Source organism: Lactuca serriola, chromosome 3 (assembly GCF_051521515.1).
Source record: "Lactuca serriola cultivar US96UC23 chromosome 3, Lser_US96UC23_V15, whole genome shotgun sequence".
Classification (NCBI taxonomy): domain Eukaryota; kingdom Viridiplantae; phylum Streptophyta; class Magnoliopsida; order Asterales; family Asteraceae; genus Lactuca; species Lactuca serriola.
This window is the reverse complement of record NC_136410.1, coordinates 219,148,834-219,164,003: the sequence shown is the minus strand read 5'-3', so window position 1 is coordinate 219,164,003 and position 15,170 is coordinate 219,148,834. Positions and strand designations below refer to the sequence as shown.

Genomic DNA, 15,170 nt, shown 5'->3' with positions numbered 1-15,170 from the left:
GCCAGCTGAATGACTTCCTGATCAGTGCCAAGGGGTAACAATCCACTATCCAAGTTTGTCTCTAGGATCATGAAATGGTAAAACATTATACCTCCATCATTGTACCCTAAAACTGTCATCGTATCATCTAACTCGTGGACTGAAAACACATCCATGCCCATAAAATCAAAGTGATCCACAAGCCCATCTATGTACGACCCTCCACATATTGTATTTGTGAACAAACCCCCATGATTTATCTTGAATGTGCAAAAGCTTGAAATAGAACCTGAGGTGAAAATTTAAGAGCAAAATGTTACTGATTGAGGAAAGCAAAATTACATGTGTACAACATTTCGTTAAACCTAGCATTACAAGGTCTGTGCTTACCATATTCTTTACGTAGCTCAAGTGGTTGGGTATAGCGTGGACGTAACGACCACAATGTGAGTACCATTTTCCTCGACACACCCTTGAATCAGTTCAACTATGTTGCCGGACGACGATAAGAACTCACAATTGAATAAGAGGGGATGCTCAAAAGGTTTTCTTTGGGAAAGAGATAAAGTGTCAAAGTCAATGTCTGAAACTAAACCCTGCCACCTTAATGGTTAAAGCTATTAAGTTGAATGTTCAGAAAATGTCCTTTAGGGTAAAATGACATAAATACCCTCATGTGCAAATCACATGGGGGCAGCTTAACGTTGGAATGGACGGACATCCAACTCGGGGATCAAACACGTGCAACTTATCGTCCGTAGATACTATTTGAGGGAAAAAAAGTACCGTAGGGATTACATTAGAGAAAAAACCAAAACCTAAAGGACCATTCGTGTAATTTGTTCTAAAAAGAATGATTTTTTAATATATAAAATAAAACATTCGTTATGTAGCAAACCAAATTATTTTAAGGCAAGTACATTGCGGTATTTGTCCATTAATCGGGTTTTATTGAATAAGGCGTTATGCAAATATAGGAATGTCATGTGCAAAACAGATCAAACATCATCACATGTTACTGTCACCCCACTTTGTAAATTAAAAAATCTTATCTGCATATCGAATTTTTTCAAATTCCAGATTTTAAAAACATTTTGCCTAAGAATATTGGTTGAAGTATTTGTTTGATTTGTTTGTCAACAGGGTCGAATAACAGCCGTTTTTGGCGAACAGACTTTCCCATCCATTCACGAACCAGAACATTGTTGAAAGCTCACATCACTTGTTCCAAAACAATATGGGCATTTGCCTTAGGTTCATTGTTGGCTTCATTTTTGCAGCAAAATGCCATTTGTTCCAAAAAAAAAAAAAAGCGATTGGATAGACTTTGTAGCAAAAAACGAGTATACAACATGAATAATGAAATATGTTAAAATTCCTAGACAAATTGAGACGAGAACATGAATATAAAAGCCAAGAACACAAAATATGAAAGACGTAGAAAACAAAACTTACCAAGAACACAACACCAAGAGTATTCTATAGGTCTTGTACAAAAATAAATAAATAAAAGGTGGGGTTAATTGGTCAGGCAACCTGGTCGGGGTCACCAGGTGTGTCTTCTGTCTAGTTATAAAAAGTAATGACCCAAAACCCAAAAGCAGATAATGTAAAGAAAAGAAAAGACATACTATAAGTATATAAAATATAACCCTCCTCATTATTGCATCCCTGGCTTTGAATATGTGTTACTTGGTTGTGGCACGTGAGCTGACAAATAAATACAAATTACATCACCCGAATAGACAGACACATTGTTGAAAAAAGCAGCACACATGAACATGAGATCTAAGTAAGAATGCAAAACCAAAACCAAAACCAAAAAGGATCCTACAACTACAACAAAGGGTAGTCGTTTTTGTTTTTGTATGTAACAAAAGACTCCTTTCTCCTCTTCTTGTCTTGTCAAAAAAATAAGCCCTTCTTTTTCACCTTTTTTTTCTCGGCAGCCTACAACAGTTTCAAAGACGTTAGAACCAATCTTTTTGGGACGAAAAATTACATTTGATTATTTGTATTATTATTATTATTATTTTTCCATTCTTGCCACCAACAAAATGAAATTTTATACTGAATGTAATTTTATATTATCAACTCATAAAAATAAATATTTAATGGTTCATGTTTGGTAATAAACTAACTAATAAGTAATAATGACCAAAGCTTTCTGAGATCATTTGCTAAAGGTTCAAGTGAAGCCTTACCCTATTGATAAAGTATCTCAGGGTGAGCACAATGACATCCCTTGAACTGCATAAACCGAGACAATTGATAAATAGAAACAATAACAATAAACATCCAAGATTCTTCCTTGAAACAAACAAAAAACAAAGTATTCGATCATGGCATGTTTGGAAGGAATTTAATTCCATGTTTGATGGAGACTACTCTAAATTTTACAACTTCCACTCCATTAAGTTCTATTCAGATAAATTAGTAACGCGTGTGATCATGTATTACTTCTTTATGAATGAATGATTGGTAGACAAGTGCAATCCTCCCTAAGCAGACAAACATAAATAGCAACGTACTTTCATGTATGTAATATAGCATCCTACTTTCTAATACAGCATTGTAATTTCATTTTTTTTTAATATCAACACATTGTAGTTTGAACAATCTAGCATTGTAAGTTGAGTTTTCTCTTATCAGGAAGGACATCAATCATTATTAATTATACTAAAAGAAAACGAAAAATCTACCCAACTATATTTGGAAAGCAGAGTGTTGTAAAAAGAAGATATGCTATAATTAACAAATCAAGGAAAGCATGTTGCTGTTTATAACACCACCTTATAGTATCTGATTCTTGCTCCACCCGAAGCCGGTGATCAATACCTCCTAAACCAATAATGGAAAACTCTACAGGATTTCCACACGGAATATAAACCTGAAAATGTCAATTAAATTTAAAAGATTTTTGTAAAAAAAAAAAAAAAAAAAAAAAAAAAAAAAAAAAAAAAAAAAAAAACTAATTGAATTATCATTTTTGGGTAGAAAAGCATATAATAGTACCCTTGTGTTGGGAGAAAACTTGTCATTGACGGGAGTAGTACCACCTTTTACGTTAATTCCATCTTTTCTGATGACTAATGTAACTGGCTCCCATATCTCAAGGAATCCTGTCTGCACATTAACAAATTAAGGGAAAAAATTACATTATTTCTAATATTAAAAAAGGGTAAATTCAAAAAATAGCAACCTACTTAATTATAGATAGCATTTCAGATTTGATTTTTTTTCCTACTATTAGTGTTTGGGCTGACATTTCTATAATTAGGTAGATTTTTCAAAGTACAATGTCATAGTAGGAAGGAAGAAATTAAAGTAGGATGCTAAAGTGATGAAAGTAGGTTGCCATTTCATGCATACAAGCCTATGTAGCAAAAAAGGTTGAACAGACAAAAAATTGAAGTATATTTTTCCCATCAAGAGCAGTTTGGATAAAAATATTTGAGGAAATGACAGCATTCTAGTCCTTTTTGCAGTAAGTTAAGTCAAAATAAGTAAGCCAACAACAAATTACAAACAGCACTATAGACTATAGAGGCATACCCATAAAGACAATCTGTGTTCAGCATGACCAGTCTGAAGAGCTTTTCTGATATTGTCATGCATATCAGGATCTGTAAGAATACGGAAAATCTCAATTTAGATTAGAAACCTTGTATCAAAAGATGAATTAGAAAAAGCTTACCACAGACGATTTTTCTGTGCTCATTAGCGAAAACCTTTACAAGTTCACCCTGAAAATGGAATTGAAACACAGTCATAACTCATAACTCATAAAAAGGTTATACATTCATTCCACTTTAAAGAAATAAGAATCATTATTATAATATAATATAATAGGGCTTGTTGTTGTTAACAACATGGGGCTAAAAGCAGCACGTACAAGTGTCTAGTCCTTTATGACAAAGGGGGCCATCAAACAGTCTGCCAATTGTTCCTTCCTAATCCTAACTTCATATTTGCTATTTGGATTGTATATATATTTAAGTAAGTTTTCTGTATCTGCATCCATATTTGCAATATAAAGCCATATACATGCCAATACCACTTAATATAATAAGGATGGATATCAATTGTATCGTAAGTCCAGTATGCCTTTTGGATTTAAAACAACTGAATGTCCATCACATACAACTACTACTATACAATAAAGGAGTAAATGTAAAAAATAGCAATGCACTTTCATTTATTTCTACTACCACACTATTAGTTTCCTGAAAAGGCATTGTACTTTGATAAATCTATACCCAATTGTAATTGTTTTCTTATCTCCCTAATTATGGCAGTGAATGTTGTTTCGTACACTGCTTTGCTTTTGTATGATAACATTTCTCAAAGTAAAATATGTTACATGTAATAAACAAATAAAAGCTAAAACAATCTGGGGGTATGATGCATGCGGATGTGAACATGGATATACCACAAATATCAAGAATGAAAAGCAATAATAATAATCAAGTGTTGGTTAAGAGAGAAAATACATTACCTTTCGTTTTCTGTTATCCATGGGCTGGACTTCAATGGCAAGGTATGTATCAACATCATCAGCGGTAACAAGATAATTTGGCTGCTTTGCACCTACTTGATAATTTTCCCCATCAAAATATATATTTTATAAAAAAAATAAATAAATTAGAGCACAAGGAGGAATACCTTCTATATAACTAACAGATCCATCTTCCATATGCCGCACCCACTGCCAAATAAATAAATAAGGCTATAAAGGCATGCTACAAGAAATGCATAACTCAACTTCTTCAAGTAAAACATGCAAGAAATATCAATCTGCTTTTATTTATTTGTGCAGAACAATAGCAATTGATTTGTTTATTATTATTAAAGCATGCTCCTTGATATCATTCTATTTCAAAATACACCAGAAACAAAGCAATTTTCACTGGGTAGATTTGTCAAAAGTATAAAAGCAAGAATGCCTGAAAAAGAAAAATAACGAGACTACAGAAAGAAGTAAATGAGAATACATTTGCATTTAATAATTGGAAATTGAAAGTAAGTTTACCTCAAAATTACAACTTGTAGTTCCATTGACGGAGTATCCACTAGCTTGAAGTTCTCGACCTGGAAAAGCTTCGCCTGAAATTTGGAGGGACTCCACTGCAGGTAATGGATCATCATCTGCAGCTGAACATCATAATATTAATAATTAATTATACTGAAAAAAACAAGGCTACATTTCCATTTCCTTGTGTTAAAATATTATACTTTTCAACAAGACTTTATACCAATTAAATGATTACAACAGGGCTGTGGCTGTGGCTGTGGCTTACCTTCAGAGTATGAAGAATCAGGTTTTTCAGGCACTGGAGTTAAATATGGAGAATATGAGTGGGGCTGGGGATCTTCAAGGGGGGTCTTGGAATTCCAATTGACAAATGCTTCTCCTCCTCCCTCTAAATCATCAACATCATTATTACTGCTAACAGGGTCGCTAAATGTAACTTGTTTGTTGCTGGTTTCCTCATTTTTACTACTTGTCGTTGTAGGATACGAATCACCACCTAATCTCCCTACACCATTATTATTATTATTGTTTCTGCACAAGTCAAACCAATTGGATTCCAATCAGAAACAATCATAATCTGCCATGGCTTTCGTTCAAACTCTTTATATACTTTTGTGAATACATTAAATTATTGAGGCTATTTTTTGTCTTTCAATTAAAAAAAAAAGAGATTTGACGGAATCGAGTTCCATCCATCCGGAAACCAGACACACCATGGGTATGGGTATGATCGAATGGAGCATGTAGCAACAAAAGTGAAGAAAGAGGAAGATCCTATAATTATAGAGGTCATGTTCACCCATCATAACTCTCACCAAGTTGTTAGTGCAAAACATTTGTCTGTCTATTATTGACTTGACTTGAGAGAGTTCTAGTTTGTAAACTTTATCAAATGGGAAATAATACTTTATAACTAATTGTGTAATCTGAGTTGTAATTGTAACCTGTTTAGAAGAGGTGAATACCTCCCTGAATCAGGCTCTGAAGTTTCTGGAACACCAACTGCAACTCCAACTCCAACTCCATCCCACCCTCTTGGAGTTGGATGGTCTGATGAAATTGGTATTTGTCCATCAGAGTAAGCTTGTTGTGTAACCAATTCAAGCCCATTTTTGTTCTATATAAACAATACTATAATTATAAGATTTTTATAACATAATCATGAGTCATGACCAAATTAAATTGATATTATGTACATACCCCCCCAAAGGAATACAATGGTGATTGTGCAAAACTTGAATCAGAACGCCAGGCTGCTAGCTGATATTGAGACTCTTTTAGCTTTGTCTGCAGCCAAACAAGTTTGCAAGTCAAGCATAATAGCTGTATAATTATAGACCATGTACTTTAATAGCAGCACAGTCCCATTAACATACATGATACAAATATGTATGTAAGCTGAAACTCGTGAAATCTTATTTTTTATCCATAATAGAAACAAACTTATACTTCTTTACACATAATAGCAGCGTACTTTACCAATAATAGCCCTCACATTGGTGGCAAAATGTAAGTACATTGCTATTATGGATAGGACATATAAGTGAGTTGCTACAATGAGTAAAAATAAAGTGCATCGATAAAAAAAAATGTAGGTAAACTGTTATTAAGTTTTAACCATATTAACAAGCACAGCATACCTCAATTCCTATGAGCTTCTCCTGCAAATGCCTAAATAGAACCTACCAACAGAAAAATTTCCAACAATCATATATCAAGGAAGAGAATGTTTAAACCAATAAAGATCATTAATCACACTCCTTGGATGTTAATTTAAAATATAAAAAAATAATAATAATAAAAAAATAAAAAACGCAGTTGGATATTAAGTCAACAGATATCTGAAAATAATAGGGACAGTTGAAAATCTAGTTACTATCAATCTCTTAAATTAGATATCTCAACTCTTGCAGGTGTATGCTAGTGTTTCCATTTCTTCTATCATCATCTTCACTTTAATGTACTAAACCCTAAGACAGTGGTTGTATGATGAATGAACGCAATGATTCATTCCCTTGGAATGAAAAAAAAAGTTGTTTCCTTTGTCTAATGGAATGAATGTGAGTTCATTCTTGAGTAAATTACACGAATAGTCCCTATGGTTTAGAGTAATTTGCATGTTTGGTCCCTGACTTATTTTTTTAACTCGGAAGGTCCCTACTATTTGTTTTTGTTATGCACTTGGTCCCTGTCTCACCTAAAAAGACATTCACCTTACCTTACCTACCCCACCATTTTTCCGTATTTAAATAATACGTAGTATTTTTAGGTAAGACAGGGACCAAACGCGTAACAAAAACAAACAGTAGGGACCAAGCACGTAACAAAAACAAATAAGTTAGGGATTCGTGTAATTTACTCTTCATTCTTTAGCCAAGGGCTATTTTATTTTTCGTTCCATCATTGAATGGAATAAAAAAAACTCCAATACAACCCACTTACATTTATTTAACTTTTAATGACAAGTCCTTTTTAGAAATTTCTAAGATTTTAAATAAATTGAAACTGTATATTCTAGAAATAAGAAAAGATACAAATTTCAATAAATTCTATTGTAATCTCAGTTTGGTTTTAATGAGATTTTTAATCATCATATTATGTTTATTTTTTTATGTTTGTGTATAATTATTTTTTCATTTAATCAAATCATGAATTGAGTAGAGTTATAACTACACATCATATCTACATATAATATAAAAAAATCATATGAAAAGTTCATTTCATTACTCCAAGAGAGCAAACAAACATGATCATGCAAGGTAGTGACTCATTCCATTAACTTGCTTATTTCATTCCTCCATCCGTTCCATTCTGTCCATCCAAAAAGGCTGTAACCTCAGAATGTGACTTACAAACGCTGTTGATTGGTTGATAAAGGAACTTTGGTTGTGTTCCTATCATTTTCTATTTCTATTTATCTCCCATTCCAACTAAGGACCAATATTGTAGTTACTAAAAGACATAAATAAATAAATATTTTATATATATATATATATATATATATATATATATATATATATATATATATATAAACTTCAAACCTTAACATTACTAACGATGGACTGGGCATCAGCAACTGGTGGCTGAAGAGAATACTCCGCAAGAAGAGGCATCAAAGATGATATAAATGTTGTTCTTTCTTCTTGTGCATCCTGCAAACAACATAATGCAATCTTTTTAGATACATTCTATGTATAACTTTACAAAAATCCAACAGACAGATTTAAACATAATGCTGACATATAATGAGAATATATATATTTTGCATAGGACCAAAACACAATCTTATCTTATGCTTGAATAAATCATAAATAATAATCATTTCAAAAGAGACGCCACTTCATTCATTGCAAATATACTTGGGAATGAAGTGCACAAGTAAAAATAAAAAAGGGTTAATGCAAGAAATAGCAACCTACTACCATTGATTTGTTTATTACAGCATCCTAAGTTCATATCTTCCTATTACAACATTATACTTTGAAAAACTCATCCAAAAACAAAGGAATTTCCACACTGCGATTGGATAAGTTTCAAGAAGTATAATAGAAAAAAAAATGGAAAGTACAATAACTAGGGGTGTTTGGGATTTGCTTATTTAAGGTGCTTATTAGCTTATTGCTGTTCGACACCGCTAATAAGCAGTTTTTAGTGTTTGGCTAGATTATAATTAAAAGTGCTTATTGACTTGAATAAAGAGTTTTTGATAAGTTAGTGGGTTCTAAGTTATCTAAAATAGCTTATGACTTATTTAAACCATTTTACCATATTAAGCCTATTGTAACTATATAACTATATATACATATATTCGGCCCTTATCGGTCATTTTACATCTATAAGCAGAAATTGCCAAACATTAAAAAACAACTTATCAGCAGCACATTAGGTTTTGATAGCGGATAAGCATAAGTTGTTTTAAATAAGCAGAGTCCCATACACCCCACAGGTAAAACATTTCAAAATAAAAAAAAAAATGTTAAGGTAGAATGTTGTAATAGAGAGAAAGTACAATGGTAGTTGTTGCAAGTAAAGTAATACCTGCAATGCATACGTTAGGCGTATATTTTCTTCAATAATGTCTTGTCTGTAAGAGAGAGCTTTAGATGCTGCATCAACCAGATCCTGCTGCTGCTGATCGAAAGCCTAACCATCATAAAATTTTATTTATTTACTACATACATACATACATACATACATACATGCTGAAATAACTCATCAGAGGAGAGGAGAGGACCATAAGTGAAAACACATTGCTCACCAGACGCATATAAGCAATTCGTTTCTCAAGAGCAAACTTCTCATTGTGTATTTGGGCTTCCTGTCAACCATTGCATAGCAGATCTATTACTATTACTATTACTCCATGTCATTAAAGTAAAACAAAAAAAAAAAAAAAAAAAAGTCACTTCATTCATAACAACATACCACAATCAGCCCATTACCTTAATTGAATAGTCAACAAGATGCTTTCTCAACAGTAAAATCTCTTGCTCCTGATCTCGACTGTCAACAACAGCCTACATGCATAAATTATAAATATATATCTATGTAATGTGATGTGAATACAGCATATACTTTTAACTCTATTTTATACTTTATTTAGTAAAGTATTTATATTATAATGAAAATTATTTTCAGAAACCAAAACTACAATTTAACTAAAATCTTGAAATTTAAAAAATAACAATAAAGTGAGTCATATTACAATTTTTCATTTCACTCCATAATGGCTAAAGACAAAACAAACATTTTCTTTTTTCCTCCAAGTTTTGCACCAACAGCTATTCTTTATGCCTTTCCATATAACAAAATATGAAGGTTATCACCGGTTAAAAACTAGTTGCATGTTATACAAAAGCGGTATTCACACAAATGCCATAACAAACATAAAGTCATAAACCATGGGTGTAAACATCATATCCAATTGAGGAAATGAATTTTTTGAATTGAAAGACATGCACTTCTGTAATTCAATGATACTAATAAAATATAAAATATATACCTGGTTTATGGAGCTGCCTGCATTCTTTAACTCAGAAATTGGCACCAGTCCAGACACATTGAACTGCGGATCATATTCTCCTTCCAGATGATACCTAACAGCATGTGTGTGTGTGTGAATTTGTTCTTTTCGATTTAGCTAAAGTACAATCCAAAATACCTCAAAGGAGAAAAGCCCCCATTTATGTTTTGAGTCTCCAACTGACTCTCCCCTGAAACTTGAATCATTGGATCTACAGCATTCCCCATGTAATCGTTTTTGAGGACTAGTGTGGATCCATCTGTTGGACTCATGGCTCTATTTTTTGTCGGAGGTGGATACCTATGATCACTCCAATCATCCTCAGCCTTTGTATCACTCGATTTCTGCCACAAAATTAAAAACTCACTCTCCAAAGTATGCAGTATGCCTTGCCAAATAATGACACAAAGAAATGCATTAAAAGTTGAATGGATTCTTTTTATAGTCCCATTATGATGTCTGTCTGGATTTAACTATAAGGTTTCTTCTGTCCTACTCCTAGACTGAATAAATGATCTTTTTAACCCTTACATTCCAACACAATTTTCACAGCATTCATCAACTTTAACTTGACAAGAGTTGAGAGGAAAAAAGAAGGCCAAATAGATAAAGAGCTAGCGTCTTAATACATTAATCCAGGTTCTTTGGCTTAAACCATGAAATTATTCTGTCCAGATTAAGTGAAAAGAAACAGCCCATCAAGTCCAAAAGGAACAGCCCTTTAGTGTAAGGAATCTAGTTGACTGAAATTTGAGCTATCAAATACTTTGTAATGACAAATGATGAGAAAAGAGGCATATTACAATTAAAACTTTGCCAAAAGGAGAATGGTGCATTAAATAGAGAACAATTGTTATATTTATTTATAATTAAAATGAAAATCAGATTACAAATAACAGCCTCCATGTAGGTTAATTGGTTTGTGTGACTCGCTTTCAGGCAATATGTGAAATCAACTTTGGAATCCCCATTCATCTAATATGACCCAAAAATCTTTGCACTGTTCAATTTCCAATTTTGCTGCTCAATCATTAAAGTAGATGGCTAGTATAAAAAAAATGATAGGCCCCTTTAATCCATCAATTCATCTGACTGCTGTCATCCTGGTTTCCTTCAAATTCGATAGGGCATACCCTCTAAACCACGGTGAATTATATTTATGATGCAAAAGAAGTCAATTAGTGACATTTAAATCCTATACGTACTACTAAAACTAAAACTATGGCTGGCATTTAAGCTACCACAACTCCTATTTGCAATTGTAATACATGATTGAAACAGATAGATTACGACATTTAAAACCTGAATACATAGTAAGTAACTATCTGCTGCATAAAGACTAAACTATTGATGCTCCCAATCTACTTAGAGATTAGAAGTACTCAACCAAGAGCAACGTCTGATGGATGATAAATAGTCAAGTGCTATGATATTAAGAAGGTGATTTAACTAAAGACTAGGGACAAGATTTTATGACAACTGGTAAAAATAATGAGAGAGAGAGAGAGAGAGAACAAATACATAGTTTTCAAGTTCCTGAATCTTCTTTTGTAGCTCAGACCTCAATCTATGATTCTCTTCCACCTGTCAATAGAGAAATTATACAGAAAACCAATATTAGATGTATAATAATATTACAAAAAACATAGTGTTAAAAGGTAATACTTAATGTAATCGACTTTCTTCTCTCTCGTCATTTTAATTCCTTAATCAATATGGATTCTTCTTTTATAATGTTTTCATTCATTCATTACAGAAAGATAAAACCATATATGCAGTATGCAAAAGAAGGTTCAGTCAATATCCCCAACCATTTACAAACTCGGATTAATGATCTTATTATCCCTTCTTTACTTTCAGATTGTATTGCTAGTATCTGCTTTCACAGTTTGTGTCTCCGTAAAGTACTTACATTTTACCCTTGCCTCACTTCACTTTCAGCTTTATTGCTTGTATCTGTTTTTTTATTTGGTCACCCTCACACTCACAATAAGTTTTTCCTTATGTCATCAATGCCCAATCAATAGTTAACATATTTATGATCCTTACAAGAAGAACAATATCATTTTGGTAGTGCATTTGGTAAGAATTGGAATCTCAAATTCCATTATGTGGCTTGTTTGGTTGCCAAAGCCAAACCAACCAAATTGAATGCCATTCTTCATTTTTTTTTCATTACAAGACCAATTCGTTCTTCCTTTAAACATAATTTACATTCTAATATCTTTGAGGGTCCTACAAACCAAGCAGAAAATGACAGATTGAATTCCGTTCACTTGACGGATTAAAGTTCCTTCATATTCCAATTCCTTTGACAGATTCCATTCCTTCCAAAATATTCTGTGGTCAAGAACTAAAACCAATAAGATAAAGAAAGTCACCACAATACGCGATAACCTTTCTCCTCTATTTTAGGTTTTTGTATGCTTATATGTTTGGGTTAGAGCTTAACCCAGATTGTGGAAGACAACAAGCCCTAAAATGACACAAAATCCTCTCATTTTTTAGGGAATGGCAAATAATTGCCAAAGATAAGAGAAAAACTACACTCCCAAAGTATTGGTCAACTAATTCAGATAAATGTAACCATGGATTCAATGCAATAAAGGTGTAGAGATATTGAATCAAAAAAAAATACCTGTTGTTTGATGGTGGCCTCAGCAGCTTCAACGGCTTTCATAACCTGAAACAATCCATCACTCTTGTTCATGCCATTAGTGTTGGTGTAGCCATTAACACTAGAGCCAATAGTCAAGGCAGACAACTGTTGTGTCAAATTGCCTCCTCCATTTTCCATCTTCAGTTTGGTAATTCTATTTCTAACTGATGACTGATCTGCAATGCAATAGCAAGTTCCATTATCTCAAGGTTTTATTTCATTAAAATAATGAAAAATATCACCTTATATACGTATAGAACGGATACGACTAAACAGCTGATGCTTCAAGGGAATAATAAAAAGGTGTCCGCCATTTCTTGAACCAAGAACCAAGCATGACCGTTTACCAACAAATTTTTACCCACAAAAACTGAAAACCGTAGTAGCCTGTAGCCACCCATTCATTAAACACCTCTGCTTTATCCGAGTTTTTATGGCAACTGCCTATCTGTCTATCTATACGGGAGAAAATCCTAGAAATGAAGGCTGCAGCTGGATGATTTGAAGCAGGGTCAAGTTACAAAAATTATAGTCATAAGGCATGTAAACAACATTAATTAATACAAATTAGCAAATAACTTGCAATCAGAATTAAAAAAAACTGCACTTTCCCTACAAGTAAAAAACCCCACTTTAGATACAAATAAGCAAACCTTACAGTATTCAGAGATTCAGATATTCAGAAATCGAATTAGCATTTAATAAAGTAGCAAACTGTACAGTTCCAGATCAGAATATTCCGGTTCAATCAGAATTTGGATTAGCATAAACATTACAATATTTGGTTTTCAGAATCAGAAATAAAAACTTCAGTCTATGAAATATGAGGTGGTGTGTCTTTCGTGTTTAAAGTGTGTATGTCTATGAAATTAACCAAGCTCAGAAAACTAACGAGATTATGAGGGGGGTGGGGGTGTATTTCCTTCTGATGTATGTTTGGTGGGCTTTCACACTAGGTTTATAATTATACATAAATCTTTGGTGTTTCAAATTCTGGGATATATTGTCTAATACACTATTAAAGTTTGGTTGTTCCCAAAGTGCATTTGTTTTTCAAATAATCGATACAGACTAATTACTCAAGCAAAATGATGCTGGTTAATTCACATCTCTGCATTCAGTTAGTTCAAAGTTTGAGATCTTCTTGCCCTAATTTGATAATCTAATATAAACAAATGAGTAATTTGTTTCAAAAAATCTGATTCAAACCAACTAATAATCAGTGTAGAAAGTATACACAAATGAAGCTTGAACTGTTTCAGAGGAAAAAAGAATAAGATTCTGCATAACAGTATGTCCAGTACGAAATATTTAGAACGGTACCTAAAACTCGATTTCAAAGTATTGACCTGATTTGCCAAAGTTACCCTAGGTTTAGCGTCTGTCTTTGAACTCGATTTTCAGAAGTCTTGGACTCAATTTTGCAGGAAACGCGGTTTGCCAAAGTAACCCAACTTGGAAGTTCAAACTACTCGATGAATATTAGAGGCCGAAGGACATAGAAATCGGATGAAAGTTGTGAAATTTGGGGTTTTAACGGAACCAAATCACCAGACTCCCTTGACTTGGAACTTTGGATTGTAAATCCCTAAACCAAAAACTTGTTAATGATTCCATCCCTCGGATGAATCGCGTACTAAAACCCATGTTTTTAAGGGTAACGATATCTATGAAAATATAGAAACAAAGAAGGAACTAAAAAACATTTGTTTATTTTTATTCATTTGGTTTAACTTTAGATAGTGTATATAAACTTAGATAAGTAGTCATGGCACAGACTTGGTTTGACTACGAAATCTCTCAGACTTACTTATAATTTTTTTAATATAACGTTTGACTTGGCTTTTCAAACCCCAAAAGTCCTTTTTGGAAAAGTTACAAAAAGTCAGGATTTCCTGACTTTTCCAAAAAGTTCATTTTCCTTATGTAAAAACTTCAAAAGTAGCTTCTAAAAGTAAGTTTGCCAAACATCTTTTGTTTTTTTTTTCTTTTTCAAAAAGAACTTTTGGCTTTCAAAAGCTAAGCCAAACACCCCAAGTAGTCATTATGGTTTCTACAAGTTATATGGTTGGTATGAAATAACTTTAAAAAGTCAAAACCGTAAAAAAAACGGACCATGTAGTATGTATTTTTTTTCGGGTTTTCGTTCAAACCTCGATTTTTATAGTTTCGTGGTCCTTTTAACCATGTTTGTTTGTGATTTGGTCTCTGTGTGTGTGTGTATGTGTGTTTGATAAACACCCAAAAACATATTCATATATTCAAGAACGCTCAAGAACATCGTCCGTCACCACCACAGTCTACCATCATTACCTTTTGCCACCTCCATCTCCACCTAAACTTTTTCTAGTCACTTCATCTCCACCAAAAAATTATCCCAGAAACAAAAACTATACACAAAATCTAGGTTTGATCTTCCTATTTGATTAATACACACACGAAATCATATTTGATAAACATAAACACACACACAC

At 32.9% G+C, this 15,170-nt stretch overlaps 1 protein-coding gene across 8 annotated transcripts; it reads right to left on the bottom strand.

Moving 5' to 3' along the window:
* Positions 1–1,616: 1,616 nt before the first annotated feature.
* On the bottom strand, positions 1,617–14,416 carry LOC145093593 (uncharacterized). 8 transcript variants are annotated; one of them, XM_079031774.1, is made up of 23 exons: positions 14,020–14,416; positions 12,939–13,188; positions 12,676–12,872; positions 11,559–11,621; positions 10,176–10,381; positions 10,017–10,110; positions 9,457–9,531; positions 9,273–9,332; positions 9,053–9,157; positions 8,056–8,166; positions 6,655–6,696; positions 6,215–6,301; positions 5,959–6,131; positions 5,280–5,545; positions 5,012–5,133; positions 4,645–4,687; positions 4,478–4,572; positions 3,677–3,725; positions 3,535–3,605; positions 2,995–3,105; positions 2,772–2,869; positions 2,184–2,229; positions 1,617–1,929 (listed from the first exon to the last, which is right to left on the bottom strand). In XM_079031774.1, exons 3-23 carry the CDS (start codon positions 12,832–12,834, stop codon positions 1,885–1,887), a joined length of 2,121 nt encoding a protein of 706 aa, XP_078887900.1. In that variant the 5' UTR covers positions 12,835–12,872; positions 12,939–13,188; positions 14,020–14,416; the 3' UTR covers positions 1,617–1,884. The 8 variants fall into 8 exon arrangements, with proteins under 8 accessions (XP_078887900.1, XP_078887905.1, XP_078887906.1 ...); XM_079031779.1 differs by having other exon boundaries at positions 4,478–4,569; XM_079031780.1 differs by having other exon boundaries at positions 5,012–5,127.
* Positions 14,417–15,170: the final 754 nt, after the last annotated feature.

Excerpts from the sequence above, each read along its gene's own strand:
- LOC145093593 (XM_079031774.1), bottom strand. The coding sequence starts at position 12,834 with ATGGAAAATGGAGGAGGCAATTTGACACAACAGTTGTCTGCCTTGACT. Across the intron at positions 6,697-8,055 it reads CCATCGTTAGTAATGTTAAG|GTTCTATTTAGGCATTTGCA; the intron begins GTTTGAAGTTTA and ends TTCTGTTGGTAG. Across the intron at positions 4,688-5,011 it reads CTACAAGTTGTAATTTTGAG|TGGGTGCGGCATATGGAAGA; the intron begins GTAAACTTACTT and ends TTTATTTGGCAG.